This window comes from Bufo gargarizans, chromosome 2 (assembly GCF_014858855.1).
Source record: "Bufo gargarizans isolate SCDJY-AF-19 chromosome 2, ASM1485885v1, whole genome shotgun sequence".
In the NCBI taxonomy this organism is placed as follows: Eukaryota; Metazoa; Chordata; class Amphibia; order Anura; family Bufonidae; genus Bufo; species Bufo gargarizans.
Genome location: NC_058081.1, coordinates 231,342,772 through 231,357,656, shown reverse-complemented (window position 1 = coordinate 231,357,656; position 14,885 = coordinate 231,342,772). Strand labels below are relative to the sequence as shown.

At 44.1% G+C, this 14,885-nt stretch overlaps 1 protein-coding gene across 1 annotated transcript in view; it reads left to right on the top strand.

The window, feature by feature from the left end:
- The window catches only part of DMTF1 (cyclin D binding myb like transcription factor 1), a 58,693-nt gene that overhangs the window by 20,786 nt on the left and 23,022 nt on the right, over nt 1-14,885 (top strand). The window contains exons 4-6 of the mRNA XM_044280109.1: nt 2,635-2,749; nt 5,701-5,777; nt 6,159-6,316. Coding sequence (XP_044136044.1) covers nt 2,635-2,749; nt 5,701-5,777; nt 6,159-6,316 — 350 coding nt within the window. The remainder of the gene's footprint in view (nt 1-2,634; nt 2,750-5,700; nt 5,778-6,158; nt 6,317-14,885) is intronic.

The window sequence follows — 14,885 nt, the reverse complement described above, 5'->3', positions numbered from 1 at the left end:
TCACTTCCTCCTGGCCGGCATCTAAGCTGTCCTCGGGGAAACCCATACCTCTGACCCCTTCTTAGAGTCTGGGCTTGTAGTTGATTGCGGGCCTTCCGTATGCTCACGTATCATGGCATTTCTGTCCCCAGCGCCATCTTGAGATCTTCCCGCTTCATTGTTTTCTTTTTTCGTCCCGTCATGCTCCGATAAGGTTCCGGGACTGGTTCCTCCACTTTTGGGTGGTTCACCGTGGAGTTAGTCGCTATATAAGTCGCTGGTTTGTAGTGCTATCTCCGGAGCTGAAGCACACTACATCCGCGCGCCTCGGCAGCCAGACCACGCCCCCCAAGACATAGTAATCTTAGTGTATGTAAACTTTTGACATTGCAGAAAGTAATAAAAATGCCTTAAATGCTCAACCTGCAGCCCTACAGCTGTTGGAAAAACTACAACTCCCAGCATGCCTGAACAGCCTACAGCATAGCATTGTGGGAGTTGTAGTTTTACAACAGCTGGAGGGCCGCAGGTTGAGCATGCCTGCCTGCCTTAATACGTTCTTTCTCTCTTTATTCTGGCATTTGGCAAATAAAAATAATTATGGTAATCCTAATTGACCAAAAACAGGAAAGGTTTATTCTGATTTCATGTCAGATATTGAGAAAAACATGCATATGTGTCTATTTATATAGTGTATGTAAACTTCTGGTTTCAACTATATATCACAGCAATGAATTAGGGAGATCTCTGGATCCATGTGAGATACAGGGCTGGTTCTAGCATTTTTAGAAAGAGACTAGCAGAAGGACCTGGCTTCGCACTGGTATATTTAATCTATTTAATTTAATGTTTGTGTATGTCATTAAAGATATCGACAGTATCCCCCTTAACAGTGACCTCTACAGTACCCCGCCCCTTAACACTGACCTCCATAGAGGACTGTGACCTCCACAGTTCCCTGTCCCCTTAACACAGACCTCCACAGTCACCGCCCCCTTATCAGTGACCTCCACAGCAGCTTGCCCCTTTAAAAGTGACCTCCACAGCGGGCGCCCCTTCATTAGTGACCTCCACAGTACCCCATCTCCTTAACAGTGATTTCCACAACACCCCGTCCCCTTAACAGTGGCCTCTACAGCAGCCCGCCCCTAGGGTGGCCAGATGTTCGGTTTTAGGCCGGACAGTCCAGCTTTCAGACTCCCTGTCCTCCGTCCGGCGCAGGGCCTGGATGCATACAGGGATGTTCTTTTGAACCGCTCACTCTCAGACAGCAGCACTGTGCTGTCTGAGCGTGAGCTACAAGGAGAAAGTCACCGTCTCTCCCACCCCTGCAGCTGACAGAAGTTGATTTTAACCTTCATTTTTTCAGTCCCCTCGGCTGCGGACAGGGCGTGGTTTAGCAGGACCTGGGGGCGGGTTTGTTAAGTCTGCTTTTTTAGGGTGGCCTGAATGGCCACCTTTTCTGCCCCTGAACTGTGACCTTCACAGCAGTCCACTGTGTGTATGTGGAGACTAAAAGCCTGTGAGCTTCTATTGGCTGATAAGGGTCATGTGACCAGGCTTCTATTAGCTAATGCATTTTTTAGGAATGTCTCACGCAGGGATATATTCTTTTGAACAGCTCACTCTCAGACAGCAGCACTGTGCTGTCTAAGTGTGAGCTGCAGGGAGAAAGTCACCGTCCCTCCCACCCCTGCAGCTGACAGAAGTTGATTTTTACCTTCATTTTTTCAATCCCTGTCGATTGCGGAGTGGGAGGGAGTGTGGCCTATCCAGATTGGGGCGTGGCTTAGCAGAAACTGGGGGCAGGGTTTTTAAGTCCGTCTTTTGAGGGTGGCCTGAATGGCCACCCTACCTGCCCCCTGAACTGTCACCTCCACAGCACTCTGCTCCCTTAACAGTGTCATCCACAGCTCCCTGCCCCTTTAAAGCTGACCTGCAGCAGCGAAAAAAAATGGCTGGGTTGTTACGGAAACCTGTGTGTATGTGGAGACTAAGGGCGTGCGAGCTTCTATTGGGTGATAAGGGACATGTGACGACCATGTGTATGGCAGTCGGGATATGAAGAGGAAAAACCTGCAGGCTTCTATTGGCTAAAGTACGTCATGTGCCATATTTACATTTTTGGGGAATATCTCAGGAATGGTACGTCCTAGAGAGCTGTGACCCCCATAAGATTTCTTTCCAGGAAGCAAGGGATGTGTATACCAAGTTTCGTTGAAATCGATTGTTGCGTTTTTGAGTGATCGCGGAACATGCATATATACGCCCTTCTATATATATATATATAAAAAGAAAAATGTGTGGCAGCACCAATCTGTACCACAGAAGGAAATTAGGGTGCTAGGTCCAGGGAATTCACTGCTTACCCTTGTATTTAGACGAAAACGGACAGCAACTCCAGATAGTACAAAATTGTATAATTTATTGGGCCACAGTGGCACAGAGGCGACGTTTCGGCTCAAAATCCAGAGCCTTTCTCAAGCATATATATATTGTCATGTACTACATAATTTTCATTTTTTTTTTTTATTAGTCATGGGATAACCCCTTTTAAGAGGGGATATAATGTTTTACTTGTAAAATACTTTTGGTCAACAGGGTGTGTTAATATCTTTGGGTATGTAATGAGGGTGGTTCTACTCCTTTTTCTAGATTCTTCAGAACGAACAACTTGCAGACATCTCTCCTGCAGGCAATGATGAGGTGTCAGCAGTCAGTCGTGCCTGGTTCACCAGCAAAGAAGACAAAGATTCTCTCGCCAACAAAGGTGAGCCTTGTATTTACCTTCATTAAAGGGGCACACTTGATTCATTTTTCCATCACAGTATGCACTGCTCGTATCCACGTGGAAACGAGCAGTGTATAATGTGATGGAAAAATGAATCCAGCCAGCAAAGGAGGCAATATGGACACTCACAATACATTAGTAAGTGCCTTATATTAACTTTCTCTACATGATAAATGCTAATTGCTGACGGGTATTTTAATTACATACTGTCACAAAGATACAGTAACCTTCAGCGCACGAGACTTGAGCTTATACATTGCAGACATAACTTTCTCTACATGATTGATGCCAGTTTCTGAAGTGAGACAACCCCTTTAAGCTATGTTACACACTAAGGAAGTGATCTGGTGGTGAAACTGTTTCATGTTGCCTCGAGTTCACATTGTGCAGGTGTACAGTAACCTTCCCACATGCAGTTTCTGTGCCGTTTTTTTTAAAAACCATTATTGATCCAAAATAAAGTATTAAGGATGGACTTTTATACTTCTCTCTTTTTTATCAACACCTACTGTATGTGTTGCTGAAAAATCCACATGTAAATCTAGCCTTAGCTGGTGAAATCTGTAAAAATAAAGATAAAAAAAACATTCACATATGACTTGGATTTCCTCATGCCTTATCTTTTGCTCCAGCCGGCATATATGTTCATGGAGCCCTGCCATGTTTGCGAGGTTCTCCAGTTAAGTCCCCTTTTCCAGTTTCCATTAACATCTTTTAATAAATTAATTCATGAAGGTAGCTGTAATTTTGTGATGTATTTCTTTTACCGTTATTGCTCCTATCTTCCGTTCTGGGCTGTGGTCACATGACCATGTCCATGCTATTCTTTATTTCCTGTGATGTTATGTCCCTACAGGGGCAATGATAGGGCCATGTCTATGTCACTAGCTGGGTGGGGGGTGCTATAAACTGGCTGGGCGTTGTGAGGGACGGTGCTGGGGGTGTGGTAGAGAAAGGAGAAGCGCATTAAATGTGGCTGGGTGCCGGTGTCGGCCCGCTCCATTCTCCTTACACCACACCAAGATGTAACTGTATATTGTGGTGGGTCTAAGTTTATAAGGAACTTTGGCTCTGATTTATGAAACTAGAGAAAATTGCATCTTTTCTGGGGGGTTTTCACTTGTAAGACAAATTTATTAATAGGCCTAAAGCTATTTTTTGCTCCTGCTGACTCAGTTTCAGAAATTCATCGGTTTTTGGCCTTATTTATCATAGAGATTGTCTCGGCTCCCCTTCACTCCTGACCTGCCGTAGCTTTGGCAGAAGAAAATAAGTCAGGACATCATAGCTTCTCCGTGCTAAATTCAACAAGTGCCGTAATCCACTTTCAGCGCTTTGGCTAAACACAAAAATAGACAAATTTAATAGCTATTTACACCTTTTGAGGCAATTTTTTTATGATTGCATTTTACTCATTTTGGTTTTAAAATAATTTTTTCAGTAGGTCTATATTAAAAGCCGTTACTGAGATACAGGGTTAAATATTGCTCGGTTTGCAGATTGTCAGTTTCAGTTTTCTTTTAAGGGCTTTTTCACACCTGCGTTCTTGTCTTCCGGCATAGAGTTCCGTCGTCGGGGCTCTATGCCGGAAGAATCCTGATCAGTTTTATCCTAATGCATTCTGAATGGAGTGAAATCCGTTCAGGATGCATCAGGATGTCTTCAGTTCCGGAACGGAACGTTTTTTGGCCGGAGAAAATACCGCAGCATGCTGCGCTTTTTGCTTCAGCCAAAAATCCTGAAGACTTGCCGCAAGGCCGGATCCGGAATTAATGCCCATTGAAAGGCATTGATCCGGATCCGGCCTTAAGCTAAACGTCGTTTCGGCGCATTGCCGGATACAACGTTTAGCTTTTTTAGAGTGGTTACCATGGCTGCCGGGACGCTAAAGTCCTGGCAGCCATGGTAAAGTGTAGCGGGGAGCGGGGGAGCAGCATACTTACCGTCCGTGCAGCTCCCGGGGCGCTCCAGAATGACGTCAGGGTGCCCCAAGCGCATAGATCACGTGATCACATGGCATGTCATCCATGCGCATGGGGCACTCTGACGTCATTCTGGAGCGCCCCGGGAGCCGTATGGACTGTAAGTATGCCGCTCCCCTGCTCCCCACTACTACTATGGCAACCAGGACTATAATAGCATCCTGGGTGCCATAGTAACACTGAAAGCATTTTGAAGACGGATCCGTCTTCAAATGCTTTCAGTACACTTGCGTTTTTCCGGATCCGGCGTGTAATTCCGGCAAGTGGAGTACACGCCGGATCCGGACAAAGCAAGTGTGAAAGAGGCCTTATCCAGTCATCTGACAGAAGACTATGGCTTAAATATGTGTTTATGAGGTCAGGAGATCAGCAATAAGAGCTACACTTGAGTTTCCAGATGACTGGATTCAAAGAACTCAGAAACTGACAGCCTGCAAACAGACTGTTTTTTAAACCTGTATTTTAGAAAAGGCCAAATATTGAAAAATGATTTTTAGCACAAGATGAGTAAAATGCAGTCAGGTGTACAAAGCCAGGCAAACTTCAAATTGTCCCCTGTTGATAAATCAGGGCCTTCATTTCTCGACTTTTTTCTCCACTTTCCCACAGAATAAGTTTGACTACATAACAAGGAAGTAATCTTTTCCTTGTCACCCAACAAGGTACTGTGCATGGGCCTTGTGCCTTCCAGTAGATTGGCAGCTACTAGTTTGGTGCAAGTCCTTTGCGCCTGCCACTGTACCATTGTTTGTAGGATTTCTAATACTTTCAGACTGAGCTCCATGCTAGGAAAACCCGCCACAGACAGTTACCATTAACCTGCTATATCCAGGCTTTCCAGTCACCTCAGATAGATTTTGGAGAGGCCCAGCATTGTTCAATGGTAGTTGTAGCATGTCTTTAGATGTCTATTGCTTCCTTCATTTATTGACTTGTGTGATTTTTAAGGTCACAGATGGAAACAAGGCATGTGGTCTAAGGAGGAAATTTCAATTTTAATGAGCAACATTGAACGATACCTGAAGGTAAATTAATATGTGCCAATGTATGAATGCAAAACCAAAGGCACCTCATCCTGCCTGATAACCCTGATACATGATTATTTACTGAGTAAAGGTGTCTTTACATGGGACGATACAGGAAGCGTTCCTTCCCAGCAATCGCCTGCTCATCGGTGAAGGAGACCACTGCATTTCCATGCAGTGATCTCCTCCACAGTATGGACAGGAGTGATCGCTAATGCCATCACTTGTCCCCATACAGACTCGTTGTTTACACAGCATCTTCTGCTGCCAGCAACAAATGTTTTTTGGGTCCTGCATAAATGATCAATTACCCGATAAACGAGCGTTTAGGGCCCTAGCCTTATACCAATCCTTTACTGATTACTATCATTGTTAATTTAGTCTCACGGTATTAAAGATGCAACTGAAATCATTTTTGAGATGTCCAAGGACGAGAGGAAAGATTTCTACCGGACAATAGCATGGGGCTTGAACCGTCCTCTCTTTGCCGTGTACAGGAGAGTGCTTCGCATGTATGATGACCGGAACCATGTGGGAAAGTAAGACTTTTTTTCTTATTGTAAGTATATAGTTAGCATTGTACTTGGTATGACTTATCATTTTGTCACATTATTCTATTCTGTTGACAGATCTGTCAGCAGACTATGCTAGCCTACATAAAGCTGGGCATACACATAGGGTAACTGTAGGCCAAACAGTTATTTTGCCGACAACTCTCTCTCCTCTCCTGATCCTCCCATACATATGCTTGCATAGAGGGGAGAAAGCTGCTGCCCGACATTGCTAACAGTGACATATCTGATCAGAACAAAAGGATCCACAAACCGACCCTAATCAGCCCATTGTTGAGTGTCGGGAGGCCCCATACATATTACATGGTCATTGGAAATCAGTGGGTTCGACTGACATAGATCTAATGCATGTGGGAAAGGGCAGAGGGAGAACCAAATTATGTGTACGGGACAATACTTTTTGTGCGCCATGTTTGTTAATAGGAGAACGGACCTGTACCTTACATAGGGCAGTATAGACTGATGACAGATCCTCTTTAACGCTTTAATGACCAGACCTGAAAGGGCCATAATGACCAGACACTTTTTGCAATTGCGCACGTGTGGTGGATTAACACCTATACCGTTTTTATTTGTTGGGCTGCCAAATTTATTTATTTTTTTTGGCTGCAGAAAAAAAAAAAAACTTATTTTTTTCCGTGACACATAAAGCTGTTTAATAGTATGTTTTTTTTAACCACTTAAGGACCACAGGTTTATACCCCCCTAGTGACCAGGCCCTTTTTTACAAATCGGCACTCCACAACTTTAGCAGTTTATCGCTCGGTCATGCAACTTACCACCCAAATGAATTTTACCTCCTTTTCTTCTCACTAATAGAGCTTTCATTTGGTGGTATTTCATTGCTGCTGACATTTTTACTTTTTTTGTTATTAATTGAAATTTAACGATTTTTTTGCAAAAAAATGACATTTTTCACTTTCAGTTGTAAAATTTTGCAAAAAAAACCACATCCATATATAAATTTTTCGCTAAATTTATTGTTCTACATGTCTTTGATAAAAAAAAAATGTTTGGGTAAAAAAAAAATGGTTTGGGTAAAAGTTATAGCGTTTACAAACTATGGTACAAAAATGTGAATTTCCGCTTTTTGAAGCAGCTCTGACTTTCTGAGCACCTGTCATGTTTCCTGAGGTTCTACAATGCCCAAACAGTAGAAAACCCCCACAAATGACCCCATTTCGGAAAGTAGACACCCTAAGGTATTCGCTGATGGGCATAGTGAGTTCATAGAACTTTTTATTTTTTGTCACAAGTTAGCGGAAAATGATGATTTATTTTTTATTTTATTTTTTTCTTACAAGGTCTCATATTCCACTAACTTGCGACAAAAAATAAAAAATTCTAGGAACTCGCCATGCCCCTCATGGAATACCTTGGGGTGTCTTCTTTCCAAAATGGGGTCACTTGTGGGGTAGTTATACTGCCCTGGCAATTTAGGGGCCCAAATGCGTGAGAAGTACCTTGCAATCAAAATCTGTAAAAAATGGCTGGTGAAATCCGAAAGGTGCAATTTGGAATATGTGCCCTTTTGCCCACCTTGGCTGCAAAAAAGTGTCACACATCTGGTATCGCCGTACTCAGGAGAAGTTGGGGAATGTGTTTTGGGGTGTCATTTTACATATACCCATGCTGGGTGAGAAAAATATCTTGGTCAAATGCCAACTTTGTATAAAAAAATGGGAAATGTTGTCTTTTGCCAAGATATTTCTCTCACCCAGCATGGGTATATGTAAAATGACACCCCAAAACACATTCCCCAACTTCTCCTGAGTACGGCGATACCACATGTGTGACACTTTTTTGCTGCCAAGGTGGGCAAAGGGGCCCACATTCCAAAGTGCACCTTTCGGATTTCACCGGTCATTTTTTACACATTTTGATTGCAAAGTACTTCTCACACATTTGGGCCCCTAAATTGCCAGGGCAGTATAACTACCCCACAAGTGACCCCATTTTGGAAAGAAGACACCCCAAGGTATTCCATGAGGGGCATGGCGAGTTCCTCGAATTTTTTATTTTTTGTCGCAAGTTAGTGGAATATGAGACTTTGTAAGGAAAAAAATAAAAATAAAAAAAATCATCATTTTCCGCTAACTTGTGACAAAAAATAAAAAATTCTAGGAACTCGCAGTGCCCCTCACGGAATACCTTGGGATGTCTTCTTTCCAAAATGGGGTCACTTGTGGGGTAGTTATACTGCCCTGGCAATTTAGGGGCCCAAATGTATGAGAAGTACCTTGCAATCAAAATGTGTAAAAAATGGCTGGTGAAATCCGAAAGGTGCAATTTGGAATATGTGCCCTTTTGCCCACCTTGGCTGCAAAAAAGTGTCACACATCTGGTATCGCCGTACTCAGGAGAAGTTGGGGAATGTGTTTTGGGGTGTCATTTTACATATACCCATGCTGGGTGAGAAAAATATCTTGGTCAAATGCCAACTTTGTATAAAAAAATGGGAAATGTTGTCTTTTGCCAAGATATTTCTCTCACCCAGCATGGGTATATGTAAAATGACACCCCAAAACACATTCCCCAACTTCTCCTGAGTACGGCGATACCACATGTGTGACACTTTTTTGCTGCCAAGGTGGGCAAAGGGGCCCACATTCCAAAGTGCACCTTTCGGATTTCACCGGTCATTTTTTACACATTTTGATTGCAAAGTACTTCTCACACATATGGGCCCCTAAATTGCCAGGGCAGTATAACTACCCCACAAGTGACCCCATTTTGGAAAGAAGACACCCCAAGGTATTCCGTGAGGGGCACGGCGAGTTCCTAGAATTTTTTATTTTTTGTCGCAAGTTAGTGGAATATGAGACTTTGTAAGGAAAAAAATAAAAATAAAAAAATCATCATTTTCCGCTAACTTGTGACAAAAAATAAAAAATTCTAGGAACTCGCCGTGCCCCTCACGGAATACCTTGGGGTGTCTTCTTTCCAAAATGGGGTCACTTGTGGCGTAGTTATACTGCCCTGGCAATTTAGGGGACCATATGCGTGAGAAGTACCTTGCAATCAAAATGTGTAAAAAATGGCTGGTGAAATCCTAAAGGTGCTCTTTGGAATGTGTGCCCCTTTGCCCACCTTGGCTGCAAAAAAGTGTCACACATCTGGTATCGCCGTACTCAGGAGAAGTTGGGGAATGTGTTTTGGGGTGTCATTTTACATATACCCATGCTGGGTGAGAGAAATATCTTGGCAAAAGACAACATTTCCCATTTTTTTATACAAAGTTGGCATTTGACCAAGATATTTATCCCACCCAGCATGGGTATATGTAAAATGACACCCCAAAACACATTGCCCAACTTCTCCTGAGTACGGCGATACCACATGTGTGACACTTTTTTGCAGCCTAGATGCGCAAAGGTGCCCAAATTCCTTTTAGGAGGGCATTTTTAGACATTTCGGTCCCAGACTTCTTCTCACGCTTTAGGGCCCCTAAAAAGCCAGGGCAGTATAAATACCCCACATGTGACCCCATTTTGGAAAGAAGACACCCCAAGGTATTCAATGAGGGGCATGGCGAGTTCATAGAAAAAAACATTTTTGGCATAAGTTAGCGGAAATTGATTTTTTTTTTTTTTTTTTCTCACAAAGTCTCAATTTCCGCTAACTTGGGTCAAAAATTTAAAACTTTCATGGACTCAATATGCCCCTCATGGAATACCTGGGGGTGTCTTCTTTCCAAAATGGGGTCAGTTGTGGGGTGTTTGTACTGCCCTGGCATTTGAGGGTCTCCGCAATCATTACATGTATGGCCAGCATTAGGATTTTCTGCTATTCTCCTTGTATTGAGCATACAGGTAATGAGATTTTTTTTTCCCGTTCAGCCTCTGGGCTGAAAGAAAAAAATGAACGGCACAGATTTCTTCATTCGCATCGATCAATGTGGATGAAAAAATCTCTGCCCAAAAAAAAAAAAGGAGGGGAAAGGCGTCTGCCAGGACATAGGAGCTCCGCCCAACATCCATACCCACTTAGCTCGTATGCCCTGGCAAACCCGATTTCTCCATTCACATCAATCGATGTGGATGAATAAATCATTGCCGGGATTTTTTATATTTTTTTTATATATATACAAAGTGTTTGCCAAAGCATAGGAACGCCGCCTCCTCCTCAGCTCGTATGCCTCGGCAAACGTATCTGTCACTGCAGAGGAGAAAATCCCGTCTTGCAGCGCCGCATACACCGACTTTTGTGTAATCTGACAGCAGCGCAATGCTTCTGTCAGAATGCACATCAGTGCTGCAGCTGCTTGATCGCTTGGTCCACCTAGAAGGTAAAAAAAAAAAAAAAAAAAAAAAAAAAAACCAGGCCGCAACGCAATAAATTTATTAACATTAACTTTTATAAACTTTTGAAACAGAACAATAACTTTTTTGCTTACCGGTGATTTTTTTTTTTTTTTTTTTTTTTTACCTTTATTGAACAAACCTCTCCTTCCCCATGGGACAATGTGCAAAGCGCAAATCGCCCAGAGATGCGGCGAAGTACATTATGCACTTTGTCCCAGGTGAAAGGAGAGGTTTGTGGCAGCTCTGTGTGAAAGGGCCCTAAGACCCCTGTGTGCCTGTCCTGTGTACGCAATCCCTATGCTAATAGTGTACCTGAGTGTGGAACTTGCGAAAACACTCCCCTATGCATAGGGCAGGCTGGTCAGGACAGTCAGGACAAAAAAAGGTGGTGTCACGCCTTATTCCACCCCTGCTACAGACACGACATCTTTTTCTTGTGGAACGTTGAGTTGGGGTACCAGGATAGACAGACGGGAAGTGTCTGCCATGTAGCCGGCTCACTACATCAGGGCCTTGGGGCACGGACCCTCCTGGATACAGGATTTCCGAAATGATCTCTTCCTGGAATTTTAGGAAGGATCCTGTTCTCCCAGCCTTACTGTAGAGAACAAAACTATTGTACATCGCCAATTGGATCAAATAAACAGACACCTTCTTATACCAGCGTCTGGTGCGTCGGGACACTAAATAGGGAGCCAACATCTGGTCATTGAAGTCCACCCCTCCCATCTGAAGGTTATAGTCGTGGACAGAGAGGGGTTTCACAATGACTCCAGTTGCCCGTTCAATTTGGACAGTCGTGTCTGCGTGAATGGTGGACAGAAGGTAAACGTCCCTCTTGTCCCTCCACTTCACCGCGAGCAGTTCTTGGTCACACAAGGCAGCCCTCTCCCCCCGTGCAAGTCGGGTACTAACGAGCCGTTGGGGGAAGCCCCGGCGACTAGGTCGCGCGGTACCACAGCATTGAATTCCGACTATATGTAAGTGCCGAAAGAGGGCCACGCTTGAGTAAAAATTGTCCACGTATAAGTGGTACCCCTTGTGGAATAAGGGTGACACCAAGTCCCAGACAATCTTGCCACTGCTCCCCAGGTAGTCAGGACATCCGACCGGCTCCAGTTTTGAGTCTTTTCCCTCATAGACCCTAAAACGATATGTATAGCCTGTGGCCCTTTCACAGAGCTTATACAGTTTGACCCCATACCGGGCGCGCTTGCTGGGGATGTACTGTTTTATGCCAAGGCGCCCGGTAAAATGTACTAGGGACTCGTCTATGCAGATGTTTTGATTAGGGGTATACGCATCTGCAAATCTGGATGACAAATGGTCTATGAGGGGCCGAATTTTATGGAGCCGGTCATAAGCAGGGTGGCCTCTTGGATGACAGGTGCTATTGTCCGTAAAATGCATAAAGCACATGATAGCCTCAAAACGTGCCCTAGACATTGCAACAGAGAACATGGGCATGTAATGTATTGGGTCTTTAGACCAATATGACCGCAATACATTTTTTTTAGTTAGACCCATGCTGAGGATAAGGCCCAAAAAAATTTTAAACTCGGAAACAGTGACTGGTTTCCACCGGAAAGGCTGGGCATAGAAGCTTTCCGGATTGGCGGTAATAAACTGTGTGGCGTAGCGGTTGGTTTCTGCCACAACTAGGTCATAGAGATCCGCGGTGAAGAACAGCTCAAAAAACTGAAGGGCCGATCCTAAATGAGCCGTCTCCACGCGAACTCCAGACTGGGCGGTGAAAGGGGGCAATACGGGTGCGGCGGAATCAGGGGATTGCCAATTAGGATTTGCCAGCACCTCTGGGAGACTAAGGGTTCTACGGGCCTGTGAACGCGGTGGCTGCGACGGGGGAGTTATTGCACGTGCCACCGTACCAGCTGGAACTGCCCTTCTGGTGCTCGCCACTTCACCAGGGAATACGGCAGTGCTGGTAGAAGGTCCAGGCTGTGCTGCGCTGCTGGTGTATGCCGCACCATAAACAAGATCAGCGCTAGCACCACTCTGCTGCAAATGAGGATCATCATGCAGGGTAGGCAGAACTCTTACATGGGATCGGGTACGTCTGGCCGTAGCAGGGACCTCTACCTCGTCATCCTCACTAGCCGTTAGAGTGCCACTGCTGTCCACAGGTTCATATTCTGAACCACTGGATTCAGCGGATAAGGCGTCCCTATCGCTTTCATCCATCACGGTCAGAATCCTGTAGGCCTCTTCAGCGGAATACCCCTTGTTTGACATTTTGGGTTCACTAAATTTAGGGGGTATTCCTCTGAGACTACCCAGGAAAAAGAGCAAACCTGCTTAGTAAAAAGGAGTGCTTGCGAAGTAAAGCTGCGATCGCTAATAAAGATCCAAAAAGCTCAAAAGTGATCTTTTATAGCGGCGCAGCGATTTTACGTTTTTTGCAGTGATCAGAAAAAAAAAATTCTGTCACTGCGGTGGGGCGGACTGAACGCAAGTGTGCGCACAAGATCAGGCCTGATCGGGCGAACACTGCGTTTTTTGTAGAACCTAAGGTGACCCTAATGTACTTATATAGATCTGATTGCGATCAGTATTGATCACTTACAGATACTATATAGTACTAGTGCTGATTAGCGACAGCGATGACGCTAATCAGCGACTAATCGGTGACTGCGGTGCGGTGCGGTGGGCGCTAAACTACCTAGCAAGTAGCTAACTACCTGGCAGGGGTGAGGGACCCTTACAGGGGGGGTGATCAATGACAGGGGGGTGGACAAGGGGGTGATCAGGGTGATCAGGGAGTCTAATATGGGTGATCAGGTGCTAAATAAGGGGTTAAATAAATGACAGGGTAATATGTAATGTGTAGTGTGGTGTTTGGTGCTACTTACTGAGCTGCCTGTGTCCTCTGGTGGTCGATCCAAGCGAAAGGGACCACCAGAGGACGAGGCAGCAGTTATATCAGACGCTATTTTCAAAATAGCGTCTGACATAACCATTTCATTGGACGATTCAAAAATCTACAGCCTGCCAGCCAATGATCGCGGCCGGCAGGCTGCAGATGAACTTGTGAACTATGCGTTCCTGTGAACGCGCGCTCCTGTGTGCGCGCGTTCACAGGAAATCTCGGCTCACGCGAGATGACGCCAATCGGCGTTAGCGTAGCCTGGGAGCGCCGCAGAGATGACGCCTTTCGGCGTTAGGTGTGCGGTAAGCGGTTAATTTATTTTTTATTCTTTTGTGTTATTTGGAGAAAACGGTACAAAATAATTGTTTTTCAAGTTCTAGCTCTTTAATAAATGTGGAAACTGTTTTCATACATAATATGTATAGTTTAGTGTGAACAGATCGGTGGGAGGCTGACTCCCGGCACCCCCACGGATCAGCTATTTGAAGAGACTGCAGTGTTTGTACAAATGCTGCCTTCTCTTCACGTTTGCCTGCTGTTTACATTGCAGAGGTGAGCAGGTGTAATTACCCCATTCACTTGAACAGGAAGGAGCCACCCCATTGAATTGGAAAGTGGATTTGTAATTCCACTGCTTGCTGCTGCAGTTGCGATAGCAAGTAGGTAAACAATGACGAGAAGGCAGTGCTCGTATGAGCGCTGCGGTCTCTTCATACAGGTGATCAGAGGGGGTATCGGGAGTCAGACTCCCATCGACCTGATATTGATGACCTGTACCGAGGATAGGCTGATATTGATGACCTATCCTGAGGATAGGTCATGAATGTAAAAAAAAAAAAGGGAAAAACTCCTTTAATAGGAAGCCAGCAGAATCTCCATAGACTCCATTAATAAACTATGTGGTATAAAACAGTAAAATCACCCTCTTTTCCAATGTTATTTATAAAAATACAAAACAATAAAAAATAAGCATAATTGTCTGAACTATTATAATATAAAAGTATTTATCCTGCAAAGAGAATGTTATAATGGAAAAAAAAAAATCCAAATAGCTGAATTGCTATTTATTGGTCACATTGCCCCCTAAAAAAAATGAATAAAAAGTATACAAAAAGTCATATGTATGCCAAAATGGTACCAATAAAAACTACAACTCACTCTGCAGAAAAAACAAGCCCTCAAACAGCTCTGTAGATGGAAATATACCGTAAGTTATGGCTCTCAGTCTTTGATGTAAAAAAAAAAAGTTTTTTTCTTTCACGGTTTAAATAGAAAAACAAAAACTAACATAAGAACTATATAAATGTTGTATCACTATATTTGTACTGACCTGCAGAATAGGGTC